The sequence below is a fragment of the Drosophila hydei genome, unplaced genomic scaffold (genome assembly GCF_003285905.1).
Source record: "Drosophila hydei strain 15085-1641.00,03,60 unplaced genomic scaffold, DhydRS2 tig00000001-arrow-pilon, whole genome shotgun sequence".
NCBI classification, from domain to species: Eukaryota; Metazoa; Arthropoda; class Insecta; order Diptera; family Drosophilidae; genus Drosophila; species Drosophila hydei.
This window is the reverse complement of record NW_022045643.1, coordinates 5,628,417-5,646,539: the sequence shown is the minus strand read 5'-3', so window position 1 is coordinate 5,646,539 and position 18,123 is coordinate 5,628,417. Positions and strand designations below refer to the sequence as shown.

Sequence of the window (18,123 nt, the reverse complement as noted above, 5' to 3'; positions counted from 1 at the left end):
AAATATATTGGTATTTTGTTGTGCGAGCTGTGGTATTTATAAAACTGGTACATGTCTTGTGCTTGCAGTATTTTAGTCATACGTATCTAACGGTCACACTGACCAGCAGCAGATATTTTCGTATGTAAAACGCATTAAAAACTTATAATTGTGTAAATATTTGAGAGCTCAAATGTGCGTCTATGTTTGTTTCTTAGTTGCATAAATTAACAGCTGCTGGCAATAATACGCAGCAAAATGCTCGACCTGTGAATATCAACCAATTACCTTCATTCACCTGGCGGGGGTGTGTATGTGTGTGTGTTTGTGGGGGATGTTAAGTGAATCACAATCACAATCACACAATTAAAAAAACGCTGCAAAAATGTACCAAAGCGCCTGCAATGCGGCCACGACTGGCTCGTGTGTGCCCGGTGCTGGCAATCAAATGGACACTGATCGTCAGGCGGCACTGATAGCTCAACAACCACCCACAGCGCCCGTGGAGCCTGACTACAGTGGCTTCGATATCGTTAAGGCCACACAGTACGGTGCGATAGCACGTGTCCGGGATCTGGTCGAGTCTGGCTGGGATGTCAATCAGCCCGACAGTGAAACAGTCACATTACTCCACTGGGCAGCCATTAACAATCGCAGAGATATTATTCGATATTTTCTGGAAAAGGGCGCCACAGTCGACGCCGTTGGCGGCGAACTGAATGCTACGCCGCTGCATTGGGCCACACGGCAGGGCCACCTGGGCGCTGTAGTTCTGCTGATGGCAGCAGGCGCTGATCCGCGCATACGCGATGCAGAGGGCTGCTCCTGCATACACATTGCCGCACAGTTTGCACACACCGCCTTGGTGGCCTACTTCATAGCTAAAGGCGTGGATCCCGACCTGCAGGATCGTGGCGGCATGACGGCGCTCATGTGGGCTGCCTGGAAGGTGAGTAAAGATATCGATTAAATCGATTCAAAATTAAAATGTGATTATGCCACAATTATCGATAAAACATTAAAGGAATTAGGACATTTTGGTTTTTTTTTTCAATGAGTTAAATAATTAAAATTCATAATAAACATTATAAAATAAATTCATTTTAAATAGTTGAAAATATTAAACAAGTTAATATATTTATTTTTATGTAACATAGTATATAGCAATTTAATTTGTTCTTTATTGCTTTGCTTGAAGTGAACGAAATATTTAAGTATTTATAATTTATGAATGAATGAATTATGTTATTTTACATACATATACGTATTTGTATATGTGATAATTTTTAGAATGTCGTAGACTTACACTGTTGAGCAAAACAGCTGTTGAGAACAGATGCTATGAAAATATTTATAAATAATTGGGTATCTTTGACAGGTATGTGCTCTGGACCCTGTGCGGCTGCTGCTCACGCTGGGCGCCAATCCCGCCATGGTTGATTACACACATGGTAATACGGCATTGCATTGGGCAATACTAGCGCGTAATTCCACCGCCATATCCACGTTGGTGCTTAAGTCGAAAGCTTCGCTGGATGTGCCTAACTTGCGTGCCGAGACGCCGCTCTCGATGCTGGAATCACAAACCGGTGCCATTTGGATTGGCGCCAAAGTAATGGACCGAGTCAGAGAGGCCGCCTTGACTTCCCAACAGCGCCGATCACTCGTCTCAAAGCTACGCCATGACAAACGCTTGCGCTGGTGGTCGATGGTCGCCTGCCCCTTTACTGCCTTCTATCTGGCTGGTATTGTCTTTACCATTAATACGCTGTATATTATCAAATTTTTCCTGCTGGGTTGCCTGTATGCCATATTCCATACCATTGGCAAAACGCTGTTCGATGAGCATCTGATGGCGCTGCTGCCGCTCTCCGTTTATCTTGCGACCAAGGCCTGGTTCTATGTTACTTGGCTGATGTATATCGATGATGCTGTGTCGCTAGCAACCACTGTGTGCTTCCTTATCAGCTCGCTGGCGCTCTGGGTGTGCTTTCTGAAGTCCTGGAAGGGTGATCCAGGCATTATACGACCCACTCGAGAGCAGCGATTTAAGGTATACCAAATCACTTATATCTGTAGACATTATGTAAAAACGTTTTCTAATACAGACGATAATTGAGCTCTCGGAACGCGGTGGCATTGGCTTTGAGCCCGCCTCCTTCTGCTCGGGCTGCCTAGTGCGTCGACCTATACGCTCGAAGCACTGCTCCGTGTGCGACCGTTGTGTGGCCCGCTTCGATCATCATTGTCCCTGGGTGGGCAATTGCATTGGTCTCAAAAATCACAGCTACTTCATGGGCTTTCTCTGGATGCTCTTGATAATGTGTGCCTGGATGCTATACGGCGGCTCTAAGTTCTATGTGAACGAGTGTAATGTGCACTTTGACGGTAGATATACTTTTAGCGATTAGGTATTGAAATTTTTGAAATTGCTAACAAATTCCCTATTTTTAGATTTCCTTACCGCTATGCGTGCAATTGGCAATTGCAACGCCTGGGTAGGCTGGGTAATGGGCAATGCTTTGTTGCACATGTCCTGGGTCATATTGCTGACTGTTTGCCAAACGTATCAAGTGATTTGCCTAGGCATGACAACCAATGAGCGTATGAACCGTGGTCGCTATCGCCATTTCCAGGCAAAGGGTGGACAGAGCCCGTTTACACGTGGACCGCTACTCAATTTAATTGACTTTCTGGAATGCAATTGCTTCGGCTTGATGCAGCCGCGACGCGTGGATTGGATGAACTACTACGACTACGATGCACAGGTGCATCAAACAATTGAGAAGGAGCCGCTGCTGAGAGCTGATGGTGCCGATGCCGATGGACTGATCGGGGATCATCAGTACGTGTAGGACAAATCCTATCGGGATGCGAAGACGCTTCAAATGCCCATTGCGCATGTCTAACAACGATTCGTGTGCTAATAACAAGAAGACAATGCTTTAGATATATATATGCCCACCCGATTAGCTTCGTATTATTATGTTTTTTAGTGATTTGTAATTGGAACGCGCTGCTGCAAAACAACGATTTAATAACAACAACAATATATAAAGACAAAAGACAGAAGCGTCGTCGCTGACCGATATCGGATCAAGTAAATGGGGCATAATTGATGATGCCCCAAACACACAAACTACGTACATTTATTGTGCATGTATTTTACCTGTAATTACAAAACTTTGTACATTTTTCAGCACATTTCTTAATTTACCTCAAAAAAAAAAAACAAAACACACAAACTCTTTTTCGACTTCACTCTAAAGTATTTGTTATACCAAAAACAAAAACCGAACAAAATATGTAACTAATGCAAGAAAATCAAAACAAAAAAAGATGGAATTATTTAACAATGAGTGCAATACTTGCAACTTTCAATTAACACACAATTCAAACAAATTTCTAAAAAAAAGCGCACAGTTGAAAACGAAAAGCAAAATACAAAACTTTACAAAATATGTATTACAAATTATAAATGATGTGTATTCTAAAAGCAAGATTAAAGTAAACAAAATTCTAGCAGTTGCCTTTGGGTTAGCTTGGTTCGCCACTGTTTAAGCTACTAAAAAACCAAAAAGAACAAACACCAAACAAATACTTTAAATATATATAGATACATATATATATATACTTATATGGCGAATGAAAAAACAAAGCGATTTGCATACTTAATGGAAAATCCAAATTCTAAACGCGATTCAATTCAATATGCACTAGTCTAGTCAGCAATCATTTAAGTAAAATGTTATAGTGCAACAACCGACATATAAACAATATTGCATATTACAATATACTAAATATACATATTTATATATATATATATAAAAAAAGATATATACATATTATATACATATAGTTATGAAATTATGTACACCTACGATCAAGTATCAAATGAAGGAATTTCTTAAAGTCCAACAACCTGAAAACAAACTTCAGAAACAAACCACGACACGTAGCTAAAAAAATTATATATATATATATATATATATATATATATATATATATATATATATATATATATATATATATATATATATATATATATATATATATATATATATAAAGATTGTAACACGTTACTTAAATGCATTTAAATTTAATTAACAAATTGCATATAGATATATATACATATATATATATATATATATATATGTATGTATGTGTGTATGAGCATCACCTAATGAACAATTTCAACTAAATAATAAATATTTATGTATGTAATAATTAAAAAAAAACACAATTTTCGATGTATTTTGTATTTAAGATTATACAGAAGATAGAACAGAAACTTTCACTCTGCGGTTTGCTACAAAAAGTTATTTGTTAAACGATTTTTTTATAATTCTTTTGCTTGCATTGTTAGACGAAAGAAACGTGTAAAAAAAACGCTTTTAAAAAAGACTACAAAGCATTATGTAATAAATGACTTCAAACAAGGCGATCAACTCTAAAACAAACTTAATCGAAAACCAAATAATAATAAAACCAACATCAATTTGCCTATGTCTTTAGTTTAGCCACTAAGTTCAAGACAAAATATGTGTATTAAATAGTATGTAGAATGAAATGAAATGAAATGAAATACAATGCGAGGTGTAATGTAACAATGTGCGTTAAAATTTAAATAATAAATAGAACTTTATTCCAAATTCCAAAATGAACAAAAGAAACGAATTGTCCTTTGTTTGATTTTACTTTAAGAATGCAAATTTTTGTCTTGGAAGGGGACTTAACTTGACTTAAATCGAAATTAAATTCAGCAATAAAACTTTTTAAGTTGAATTCTAAAGAAAGCGAACACAAGAAGCGTAAAATTCCAAAGTTCCTTTACCAATCTTCTTTAACGTTCTCAGAACTTAATTGATTTTCGTAAACGACATTAAATTCTTTAAGTTGTGAATTCATACTCTAGCTTTAACCTTTTTCACCAGAGATATCTTCTCACAATCTTGAAATTCAATCGTTGTCAATATTCTGAAGTCCAAATTTAAATTTCAACCATTTTATGACTTGTAAAGCTTCCCGAGGTGCCATAACTTTGTCAAATCGATTTCATCATCATGTGCTCTGAGCATTATAGTCCAGCTGTATTTTTTGTTCCGCTCAGGCATGCAGAAAGTCTTTAAAAAAATCTATAAAAAACAGTTCAATAAATATACAATTTTGTTGTTTTTTTTGGGTTTTAATGTTTTTGTTTTTGTTGTTTTTTTGTTGTTTTATTTTTTGATGACATAATATTTTGTAGATTTAAATTGGTTTTGATGTTGCAGTTTTTTTCCATTCATTTTTTTCTCGACAATTATGCGTTACATTTATTTATAGGCTCGTTTTAAAAATAGAGTTTTATTTGTTTACTTCATGATAAATTAAGTTTTTTATATATATATTTTTAATAATTATTATTCACTTTTGTTGTTGTTTTTGTTAAGTGTAAACCAGCTTTAAATATATATATATATGTATATATATTTATGCATTACTTTTATTTATATCGCATTTTATACTTAAATTTCGCTTGTGATTAGTTTGCTAATGTTAATTACAATTTGTTGTTGTTTTTTTTTTAGCAGCAGGTGTAAATGATATACAATATTATGAAATATTTGATTTGCGTGTTGCTTTTTGCTTTTTTAAGTGGTCAATTTACTTGCTTCCATGCAAATTATATGATGAGAATTAATGCGCGTTTACAACGTGCTGAATATTTGTTTTTTTTGTCTGTTAAAATTATATAAAAGCTTACGCACTAGAAATGTGTTTGCAAAAACTAGTTGAGAATTAGAGTGTATGCATGTGTGTGTGTATGTGGAGACTGAAGTCGTACGATCGGAAAGCCGCGTCGGCACTGGTCGGTGTTCGATATATATGTTTTTGTGTGGGTCTTTTTTCATCTGTTAACGGTTTATAGTCGCATCTATATATAATTATAATTATATATATTTGATATTTAGGTGGGTTGCGGCGTAGCCAGCTTGAGCTTGAATATAAGTGTTATACGTAGATATACATGTATATAATATGCCGTTAGCTCTCATTTGGTCGGAAATGTTATCATCAATTACCTACACAGTGAACACGAAAAGTTAACGCACGGCACGTTAGAAAGTTCAAGTTAGAAATAAGGTTTAGTTCGCAGTAGTAGAACGAAATATTGCAATGCGTTTCATAAGCGCACTTGATAAAGGAAAAGCAAATAATATATAGGTATATATATATATATATATATATATATATATATATATATATATATATATATATATATATATATAAATGTTTAAGTGTATAGAAAGCCTTAAAACGAAATCTGTGAAAAGCTGCATTCATACGCCAACCAATATCAAATAGCTCAATTTGTTTTGGCTTTTGTTTTGTGTGATTCGAGGAACTTGGCTCACAAATATTTTGTTAGATACCCTAAACACGGTCTGTAGTGGAGTCTTTGAAGCTGATGGATATGTTTTGTGCTTGAATTTTGTTTTGTTTTTGATAATGTGAGAAACCTTTCATTGTGCTTTGAAGTGTATTGCGAATGCAAGCATATCATGATATTGTGCAACGTATAAACGCAGATTTTCGCAGCTAACTGCGTGCATGCCGCAGACTTTGGATGCCGCAACAAGTGGCAAACGCTTCAACTTTAATTTTCTTTGATTTAGTATACAAATTTTCATTAACTGCAGCCTGTGCGCTGGTTTGCCCTTGTTGTGCATGTTTTACAAAATAAAATTACGTTTATGCCAAGCTTTCTGTATGCGTGATCACGAAATCGAAACACTCGCACAAACGTGTTCATAAATTTACGAAATATTTTATACATGCCTTAAGCTTAAGCAAAGTGTGTATACAGATGCTTAGTCTATGCTTTTATATATATATATATATATATATATATATAAGTTGTGTATACATAAATTTTTTTTGTAATACACGTAAATTATTTTTGCATTTGCTTTAAGTAGTTTTTTTTTTTGCTTTTTTTAATTTTCTCTTTAATAAAAAATATATATAAATATATGCTATTTTGAATTTGATTTTATCTCTCTGCCCATATGTATAGTTATTCTTTTTTTCTCTTTTGTTTTGCATTAGATCTGTTTAGCTTGCTTAGTTTTGTCCCTTTTTGTTTTGTTTGTTAAATACGCGCACTTAAAATATGAATGTATATATATATATATATATATATATATATATATATATGGTGTATATAAAAGTTCAATGATTATTAGTTATACATAGATATTTATGTATATATATAAAGATTAGAAGTGGGGGAAATACCCAGTAGATTGGGTAAGCGTGGCCTAACTTTGCTTTTTGTTTTGCTTATAAAATTTTACACACGCACACACATATGTAAAAAACAAATAACAAAGCAAAGAACCAAAACAAAATATAATTAAAAAATTAAAATAAATAACAAATGTGCATTGTAAATAGTTTTAAAAAATAAAAACTTGAGCTTAGCCTAGAAAAGGGTTAGCAATGCCATAAAAAGGATTTTTTGTATATGTATATATATTTAGAAATGTAGAAATCTTTCTATTGTGTCTGTGTGCGTGTGTGTGTGTGTGTGTGTCGGCACGTGGTTATGTATTGTTTTTCTTGATTTTTTTTTTGCAGGCTTTTTGCTTGTTAGCTTTTGCTTGGTCTCATAATATGTATAAACTTTATCATATATTTATAAACATTAATTCCCACTGATGTTACGTCTTCTGCAGCAGCTCGCTCTGTGGGCTGGGCGGACTCGATAGCTGCTGCAGCTGCTGTTGTTGCTGCTGCTGTTGCTGCGTTTGCTGTTGCTGCTGTTGTGCGGCACTCAGCATGGTCGGTGCAGACAGTGTGCTCGCCTGTGTAATAACTGTTGTGGCAGAGATGGTCTGTTGCTGCTGCTGCTGTGGCACCTGCTGCAGCTCATGCTGCTGGCTTGTTTGATTGTTCAGCGGCTGGTTTGAATTGCAGAGCACCGAATAGACGGAATCAACTTTGCTTAGCTTCTCAAAGAGCGGTATCAGCTCGCGCAGTTCAGAGTCGGTGACATCGTCGAACCAGGACTTGACGGGCACCTAAAATAGAATCATTTAGTAAAGCTACTCAATTTGCTATACACTATGCAGACTTACCGCATTATCGGGATGAAAGATATAGCTGGCCGGCGAGTTATCAACAATGACAATCTTCTGTAAATCCCTACCCAAACGATTCAGATCCTTAATGTAATTACCCCTGTAATAAACGCATGATTCCCTAAACAGTCTTGCACGAAACACATTCCATCTGCAAGAGCAAATAAATTCGATTAGTTCCAAAGTCTGTTTACTTGTTAATATATCTTAATATATATATAAATAAATATTATTTTATGTACTATTTATTATGTTCATAAACTTGTCTTTAAATAGGGAATTCGTTTCTTTTCTATTCTTGACGCTTGCATTTCTATGTTTTCTTATCAACTTCAACCACAGTTTCGTTCGGTATTATCTTGATTTTTAGTAGATCGTTATCCGAGCCGCCAAAGTCACTTTAATTGCGGTCTTTGCAAAGCTCTACAATTTCATATCTTTCTGACTGTTTCTATCACGCAGGGTATATAGGTTTTATCTGTAGAAACTTGCCATTTGGGGCGATTACAAATCAGAAATTCTAGTGGTCTTAGAACTTGTCATATATACTTGACTAGTTATACGATATCAAGGTCATAAAGCCATGCCTCTGGCTGTATAACAGATTGAGGGGATTCATAGTCCTACGGGACGACTCTAATGTTAGCTATATTTAATATATAAGCGTTACTTTTTCGTAAGCCCATTTTCCAAATATCTTTAGTATTATTATAATATATAGTTTGAAGCTCCTTATTACTTACTTATCTAGCAGATCGGCAACGGGATCTGCATATTTGGCTAGTGAGGCTGTAAACAAAACGCACTCGTACAGTTCACCCATCTTTTGTAGAAATTCATCGACATGGGGTCGCTTCAGCACATAAACCTGATGTATGGTGCCATCGATTTCCACTGGTACTATGAAATCGGCATTAGGTATAGGCTATAAACGAGAATGCACGATATATAAGTAGTTCAACATGAGATTGACTTCCTCTAGCTTACCTTAAAACTACTGTGCACTAGAGTTTCGTCCAAGTCGATGACCATGCACTTTCTATGCATATCGGAGTGCCTAATTTGAGGTAGTAGGTACCTTTGTTGGTCCGGTAGGGGCGGCGGTGTCGTGGAACCATCGATCTGTGTGCCATTCTGATTTGTTTTCGTTCGATTTCGTCGCCAGCAGCAGAGTAAAGACTGTAGAATTCCTCGTTTTTGTGGCTTCAAACGATCCACATCCTCTGAAAGTGAAAAGGTTTGGGAGAATTCATTAAAATAGATCAAAGATATATGGTTCAGCACAGAGAATTTATATAATTATTAGTTGGGCTGCTTTTAGTGTCTGTATGTGCGCTCTTTCCATATATCTCTCTGTCGCCTACCTTTAGCTCACTCAAAAAACCACTTTATCTTTATATTCTATATGTTATGTATGATATACTCACGTATATATATACACACTATATCACACTCTGGCACGTTTTTAATACGCTGACAAATCAGCCTTGCATTTACTCAATGTTTTGATTCAAGCAAAGCTCACACTTTGCGGCTAGAGGCTGACTAAACGAGATTGAGATTTATAAATTATTGAATGAATTCGTCAATTCAATTGAGAGTAAAAATTGTTGTAGAGAATTAAAAGATCAAACAGCGCATATATGACTGGCAAATGCATCGTAACTTATTAAAGAAAAGGATTTTAGACTTAATTATTATTTTTAGTGTTCATAAAATATTTTATATATTATATTATATATTATATTATTATAAATTGCCTTTTCAGAGGTAAGAAGAAAGATAGTTTTTCTAAAGATAAAGAAATCTGACGAATTGAGGTTAAAATATTGGGCTCTATCTTGAGCCCCATTTAAAAAGAATGCATCGAGCTAAGAGCTTTCAATTGGACTGAAACTTAAGCCTTGATTATATTTGTTCTATAATACCAAGCGAAATTAGCTAAGTGAAAAAGTTATTTTTTTATATACAAAAACAGAGAACTTAACCTAAAGATCATATAAACAAGATTATACTGGAATTGCACCATAAATAAATCTTAAAAGTATTATTTAAGCTATTCGGAGGGTTACGACTTATCACACAGGTAATATGATTAGCTTTTGCTTTGCCTTGGCTTCTGGTTAACTTTGCTACACCTGTGCTATACATATAATACTTACAGCTAATCTGTGCTACATATGTGTTATATATATAACAGTTACAATTAATCTGTGCTACATCTGTGGCATATATATAACAGTTAAAGTAAATCTGTTATACATCTGTAATATACATATAACAGTTACAGTTAATCTGTTATACATCTGTAATATACATATAACAGTTACAGTTAATCTGTTATACATCTGTAATATACATATAACAGTTGCAAATAATCTATGCTATACATATAACAGTTACAGTTAATCTGTTATACATCTGTAATATACATATAACAGTTACAGTTAATCTGTTATACATCTGTAATATACATATAACAGTTACAGTTAATCTGTTATACATCTGTAATATACATATAGCAACTACATTTAATCTGTGCTACACATATTACAGTTACTGTTATACTCAGTTTCTCAAGTACGCCCCTTTATTTGGCAATTTGTCTCTGTCTGAAGCTATATTTAAACCTTGCTAAAAAGTCGCCCAAGGTTTCGCCTAACAACTTGATCGACCAATTAATGTGGCCTATAAGATATATACACAAATATATGCATAAAATGAAAAGTATATATGCATATAGATAAAGAAATCAGCATGTAAATGGTTCGTTGTCTTAAAATAGAAAACTCAAATGAAATGAAATGAAATTTATATGTGGCAAAAAGGAAAAACCCACTGCGACATATGTGGCGAGGGTATTGCGGTATTGCGGGGTCTACCGAGGGGGAGCAAGTGGCTGTTTATATAGTCGCAACTTAAGCATACGTGCATGCGTTTAATCGATGGAAAATGCTATTGCTATAATTGCATACACAGACACGAACACACACACACACACACACAGACAGACACGCACACACACTCTCATATATAGACGGGCTCGAGAGACACGCACAGCTAAGAAGGTCGCCGATTGACCTTTAAGCCCCAAATGGTTAGCGCCTCAGGTGCGGTGGCACCGTCCCTAAGCAAAGTCAACTGCAGTTGTCGCTGCTACTTCGACTACTTCTGCTACTTCTTCCTCTTCTAGTTGTGTGGCACAAAGAAAATGTGTTTCAAACAGCACTCGAGCTGTTGCAAAGCCCAACATGCATCAAGCGCATGTGGCATGTGGCATGTGGCACGTTGCAAGCAAGGACTGCAACAGCTAAGCTAGACACTAAGACGCGCGCTTAGTTCATTGAACCGTTAGCTAGCGAAAAGCTGAGCACCATTAGCAATCCCCCCGCCATCTGCCCCACCCCTTTTACAAAAGGGGCCGACATTGTGAAGTGCAACTGTACCTGAATATTTGATGAGCGAGCGTCGACAGCATAATGAAAGCCCAGACTAACTACACAACAAAGAGCTGCGAGCATTTTAGAGGCACGCACACATACACCTGTTTCTATTAGCCAGGTGAAAGGTGAAACGCCCCGCACTTAAAAAAACATATTTTAACATAACTTCACATAAAAAGGACGGCGCGAAACGTTGTCAATTTGTCGCCTACTTGTTGAGCAGACGAGAGCAACAATTTCGTATACCTATTGATAGGCTGGCACACACACAGACACATAGATTTGTGTGTGTATGTGCAGCTCCAAGTATATCCCCATATATCTATATTTAGGTCTGTGGGCTCTGCTCTTGACTGATGCGCACGCCCATGGCAAGGGGCGTTTTAGCTGCGCACTCAAGCAGCGCCTAACCCCCAAGTCGCAACTCCCAAGTCCCAAGTCCCAAGTCCCCTCTGACCAACCCTGGCTACATCCCTTATCAGGCTTTTGTCCTATTTTTAAGGCTTTAAATTGAATTATTGACTTTACAGGCTGTGCGTAGGCTTGACTTTTTTCCATCTTTATTTATTTTTATTATGGCACATTTATAGCTCCACTTTATGAGCGCAATTTGTCCATCAGTTTTAAATAGATTCCAAATTTGGCACTCAGCCGAACGCAATAATCGCCAGATGAAATAAATAAGATTCAAATCGCTGAGTGGGTACATTAAATGTGAAATACTTGTCACGAATTCCGTGTCTTTGACTGCTTTTATTTTTTTTTTTTTTTTTACTTTTTTCATAACTCTCGCTTTAAGTGGTTCCATATACAAAAAAAAGCTCTTTAAAAAAATAAGAGAAAATGTTAATATAGAGAATTAAATTATTTATATTTTATGTGCACGCTAAACGACTGCAGGAAGGTTGGACTCATTTTATATAATCATAATTATATATATTATACCATACATGATCATATATCATATATCTTTATATTCTTAAGCGTAATGAAAATTCTTGAAGCTAACAAAATGTGCTTTTATTTTTCTTTTTATGCTCGCTCAAGAAGTCAAAAGAGTATATTGGCTTTGTGGCATGTTTCTCTTGCTGTGTGTTCGCTTGAAGACAAACCATATCGACGCTATTGAAGCTAAAGACGAGTTCTATATCTGATCTAACATAAATGATAATTTTAGAGGTGATAGAGACTAGAAATGTGGTAAGAGAACAAATAAATAATAAATATATCTACGCCTATATATTTATGTCAGTTAAGTTCTTGACATTTAGCAAAAATGATTTAACTGCTTGACAATGAACGAGTATTATGCAGTTGACTTATATTTATTTAAAAAAAAAACCGCTCTTCTATGCGATTTTCATGGCGATCATTTATATAAATATTTATATTATTTTTAATCAATTTATATTCTCTATGTTCTCTTTAGTTTAAACTCTCCTTGCCTCTGTTAATCTTACTCTGCGCCTTTCTATGCGCATCTGATAAGCTGGTCTAAGCTTTTGCACAACTATTTTGTAATTATTTTCAGTTTTGTTCTACTTATGTACATGTTTTCAGCAGCTGTCTGCAGCTGTAAGCTTTTTTTTAGCTCGTGCATAGAATTAAATAAATTGAAATTTATGTAACAAACATGAAAAAAAGTGATTAGGGCGAGCATGCTCAGCTCACAGATACTCTATAGATTTATATAAAAAATCAATTTGTCTCTTAGTTTTTTATACTCGCCAATGTCTCCATCTGCTTCTGCTATGCTAATGTTTTAATCTATATGCAATTTGTACAGAGTATTTGGAGTGCATTCATTTATGTTAATCTGATATCCGAAATCCGCAGCAGACTGTTAAACGACCTTACGCGTCAATTGGGAAATATATTTTCGCATTTAAAGCCGAATGACACTGAAAATGACAAGCTTTTCTTTTGTTTTCTTCATTATTAATTATATTTTATATATATGATAGAGAGAGAGATATGAACATAGAGATATAGAGATATGTGTGGGGCAAGTGTGTATTTTGATAATTAATTTAAAGTCAAATATAAAAGCAAAAATGAATTAAAGTCATATAACAGCTACAGAGAGAGAGATGGAGAGAGAGGGGCAGCGAGCACGCCCCAACTTTAAACATTTGTGCGCCTTATCTAATCGCGTTCACAATGTTTGTTATCTTCTGTTCATACATATGATATCATTTTCCAGTTCTTTTTCGCGCTGGCCTTAAATGTTGAACGGCTCGACCTTCAGCATATTTCTCGTTTGGCTGCAAATGTGTTGGCGACCTGTAAACAGTTTCTTTTCATTTTTACTTTTGCACGTGATGTTTGCACACCTGTCACAAATAAAATACGCGAGAGAGCGGGCGGTCAGCTTGGAGGTCGACTCTCAGGGGAAGCTGCATGCTGGCGACCCTTTTGTTGCATTTGCACACAAAGATGTCGGCTTTTTGGGGGTTGGAATTAACAAATCCCCCCACGCAAAAGGTCAATGAACCACAGCCTGCCCCCTTACCGCCTCTCCGCCACTCCCCTTTAACTAGATAGTATTCCACTACAGTTTCTTTTATTCGGCTGTTGAATGGATCTAGCCAAAGCGCCAAAAATAAATTAATTATTGCTTTTTCAGCTGTATATACATACATCCATCAAAGTGTATATATAGATATAGATAGATACCCGTATCTATATAGGAAATGTGTTGCTACTGAGGCCATCAAAATATTTCTCTTCTTTTTTTGCACAGCATATATTCTGCTCATGGCTATAGTTATGTATGCACATATGTATATCCAAGATCTGTACAAATATTTGTTTATACATAATATTTCTTTTTAATAACTATAGCAATACATATATATATACAACTTATTTCAATGAAAGAAAATGCTCAACAAGCAGCGAAAATATTTTACTAATTAGTTTGCACTTTGCATTGAAAAAAAATGTATGCGAATGTATATATATATTTTTTTTGCTACCTATTAAAGTGTTTTACAATTTATATGAAATCGATTTAATATTATTAAACAATTAAAATAATATTATTTAAAATTTGTCATGTTTTTATATATTTTGAATATTATTTAATTTTTTGTATTTATATTTGTTTTATATTATTTTATTTTAATTATATTAATTTAATATTTAATTTTTTTATATTATTATTTTGATTTATATTAACTTAATATATATATACTTTATTATTTATATTAATTTGATATTATTTCCTGATATTAGTCCCAAAATTTTGCCTCTTTATCAAGCTCCATCTCTAATTTATGATACAGTAAAATATAAATATTATTTTTATAGCACTATTTGCACTCATATTTTAAGAGTGTCGAAACTTCAGTGCAGTGTTGATCTGTTCATTTTTATTTTATTTTTACTGTTTTTTTTTAATAGTCAACTAAATATTTAATTGTTGACTTTTTGCTGGGCACAACTGTTAGCAATTCATTGCTTTGTTTACATAAACAGTTGTTTGGCCTAACTATTAAGCCAGATATTGCAAACAGTGCTACCCATAATTCCATTGCACACTCAAGCTCTGCCTCTCGCACGCTCTCCCTATCTCACACACACATACACACGTTCAAGAGAAGGCATACGAAATATTTGCGTTAATGTAGAAATATAATATAAAATTCGCAATAGCTTAATTATAATAATTATTCGTTATCTATTAAAAATTTAATTAAAAATATACGTTTTGTTAACTTTGTATTAACACCTTTGCCTTGACAAACATGTTATATATATATATAATAGGAATGATTTATTTAATTTCGAAAGGGCAAAATAAGCTTTTGCTGCTGTATGAAGGTGTATATGCGTGTATGTGTGTGCACGTGCGTAAGTCATTTGCTTGGAAGACCTTGGGAAATTGAAAATCACAGACAATCCCAGAGCTACAGCGAGAAATGAGATACTAGAGTGTTTGCCCATAAAAACGAAATATATATATATATATTTGTACACATGTCTGTATGTGTGTGTGTGTATTTATATAAATATTTAAGCACTTAGGCGGCACCCACACTAACAAAAAAGTATAAAAAAATAAGAACAAAAAAAGCAACAACTTATTTCATCTGTTGCCGGTTCTAATGCTCTGCACTCTTCTCACACCCACACAAGCCAAATAACAAGAAACGTAGCAGAAACGTACTCAGAGACAGCTGTGTAGCATTGATGACGTCGCCGTATCTCTTATTGTCACAAAGCTCAACAAGTCGAAAGAGTGAAGAAAAGGCCTACGATACACACACACAAACACACAACATATCTGTATATGCACACGGAAGTGTGTTCCATTAATGATAAATATTTGAGTTTCAGTTTAAGCTGACTTGGCAGCACTGTCAAAAACGACTCAAAAACAAAACGAGCTAACTTATTAAGCAAGAAACGAGAGATGTCAATTAGCACCTAACCGCAACATGTTATACACATACATAAATGTATGTGTCTTATATACACATATATAAATATATATCAATATAAATATGTATATATTTATATATATACATATATTTATATACTGTGTAAAGCATAGTTGTCGTCTGTTTTTTTGCGACCGCAGATTAGATTAAATTTTGTTGTTACTTTAAGGCGCACGTCTTGACTCGTCTCGCCGGGGCCCCGCCTCGAACTTTGTGCGCTGCTCTGCCGTTGCAGCAGAAATAAAAAGTAATATAAAAGCACACTTACACATACACACACACATGTTCGAGCTTATATACGTATAAGTACACATACATACGGACGCTTATATATAACTGAAAGCAAACATATATGCATACATTCATATGTGCGAGTATGCAACTTTTTTTTTTACTTTTCGCTCTCTTTCTCTAGACAAAAACGCGCTCTCTGCAGTTTTCATTCAAGCTTTTTTTTTTGTAAGCTACGCTTTGTTAATCGTCTGTTGCTTTGTTTGTTTGTTTTCACGAAAACTAGCCAATACCGGTTTCGCCCTCTTCCTCTCGCACTTCTTATCTTTATTGCGAATAGTGTGCAATTTAATTGCGGTTTCAATTGTTTTTCTGTTATCCTCTCACTCTGTCTCTCTTTACCACCATCACGATTGGTAGGACATGCAAAGGCAGTTAATGTATCGCAATTTGCAATTTGTTCTGCCGCTGATTGTTGCTGTTCGCGTGCACTTGGTAAATGTATGACGTCACAGTTGATTACAGGTGGCGCTTTGAGAGTTGCAAGTTGCGACGTCAGAAGCTAGCAAGTGGTTAGATCATTCACAATAGGCAAGAAAACAGCTGCGCACAAACATACAAACAAACAGGCACACTTGCACACGAACGTTCTGTGTGCGAGAGAGTGAGAGCAATATAATAGCTATCGAAGTAAGCTGGTTTGGGGTGGGAGCTTCAATAATTGCTAAGGTCAGAAGGGTGGCCACTTGTCCTTTAAGTATTTTTATTTCGTCTTTGTTGTGACGCCGTTTGGGCTGTCGCATGACTCATTGGACTCTCATACTTTTATAGTTTAAGCGTGTGTGTGTTTGCGTATAGTTGTAAAGTTGTTATCTCTTACCTCCTTTGTCGCTTGGATAGACATTCAATTGTTCATCATCGCGGGAAACTTGTGTTATTATTGATGTTGCATCCATTACACAGCGTGTTGCAAGTTGAACACTCCTCTCCTTTAATCCAAATAAAGTCTACAGGTCGAAGTTTCAGAAATGTTTATTTGTAAATTTAGCTGCACAAAATAATACACATACACATTATATTAATACATATTTTTTGCACACATTTTCCTTAGAAAACTTCATGTTTTCTTTATATAGAAACACACATTTATATACACATATGCATGCATGCATGTGTGTGTGTAACGCAGACTGCGACGTCGACCGCGACTGTTGCCTGTGCCAGACAGTGGAATTTTACAATTACGCTTTGACAGCCTCATTCGTTGGTTTCGTCGTCGCAGAATGCAAATGATTTTCCCTCGCGATATTCACCTTTTGCAGCGTTACATGTAAAAATGCACTTTCGCCTTTCGTTACTTTATTAAAAAAATTAATTAGAAATGTATTAAAAATACAACGAAATTTAGCATAAAAACAGTTTCTTTTCTTGCACTGTTGTTTGGGCACATTCTTTATTTTTCTTGGCGTCTACTTTTTGCACGCAGCTTCTTGGCGTTTTATTTATAACGCACTCACTCGACACACACAAACAAACTCAAACACACAACACTCACACACACATTCATCTATACCGCACACAAACACTGATATTTGCTTCGATTTTTTCAATTGTTTTCTATCGTTATGGTAGTTTATTTCGATATCGCACTCATTTTGAGTATTCATTAATTATTTAACATTAATTGTATTCAAAACTCCGCGCAAAAAAACAAAGCGTGTGCTCATCGAAAAAAGTGTAGCAAGACTGGCTTTAAGTGTTGTCACCATAAGCGAGTGAAACTATGCAAAGAGTTGCCAGGCACAGTAAAATGTAAATGAAATGTTATTAACAGCGACTAGGGCTGCAATAGCTGAATATCGTTAAAATTATTTACTAACAGTGTGACGATCACGGACT

The 18,123-nt window shown here is 35.2% G+C and overlaps 2 protein-coding genes across 3 annotated transcripts; one reads left to right on the top strand and one right to left on the bottom strand.

Moving 5' to 3' along the window:
- Nucleotides 1-81: 81 nt before the first annotated feature.
- LOC111598090 (palmitoyltransferase Hip14) lies at nt 82-3,767 on the top strand. 2 transcript variants are annotated; one of them, XM_023313139.2, is made up of 5 exons: nt 82-120; nt 198-928; nt 1,358-2,032; nt 2,088-2,367; nt 2,434-3,767. In XM_023313139.2, exons 2-5 carry the CDS (start codon nt 365-367, stop codon nt 2,832-2,834), a joined length of 1,920 nt encoding a protein of 639 aa, XP_023168907.1. In that variant the 5' UTR covers nt 82-120; nt 198-364; the 3' UTR covers nt 2,835-3,767. The 2 variants fall into 2 exon arrangements, with proteins under 2 accessions (XP_023168907.1, XP_030078543.1); XM_030222683.1 differs by having other exon boundaries at nt 95-928.
- A 3,606-nt stretch (nt 3,768-7,373) lies between these two features.
- LOC111598091 (carboxy-terminal domain RNA polymerase II polypeptide A small phosphatase 1) lies at nt 7,374-17,964 on the bottom strand. The gene is made up of 6 exons (XM_023313141.2): nt 17,538-17,964; nt 17,105-17,272; nt 9,093-9,328; nt 8,849-9,030; nt 8,103-8,256; nt 7,374-8,045 (listed from the first exon to the last, which is right to left on the bottom strand). The coding sequence occupies exons 2-6, from the start codon at nt 17,178-17,180 to the stop codon at nt 7,686-7,688; spliced, it is 1,008 nt and encodes a 335-aa protein (XP_023168909.2). The 5' UTR covers nt 17,181-17,272; nt 17,538-17,964; the 3' UTR covers nt 7,374-7,685.
- Between the last annotated feature and the right edge of the window lie 159 nt (nt 17,965-18,123).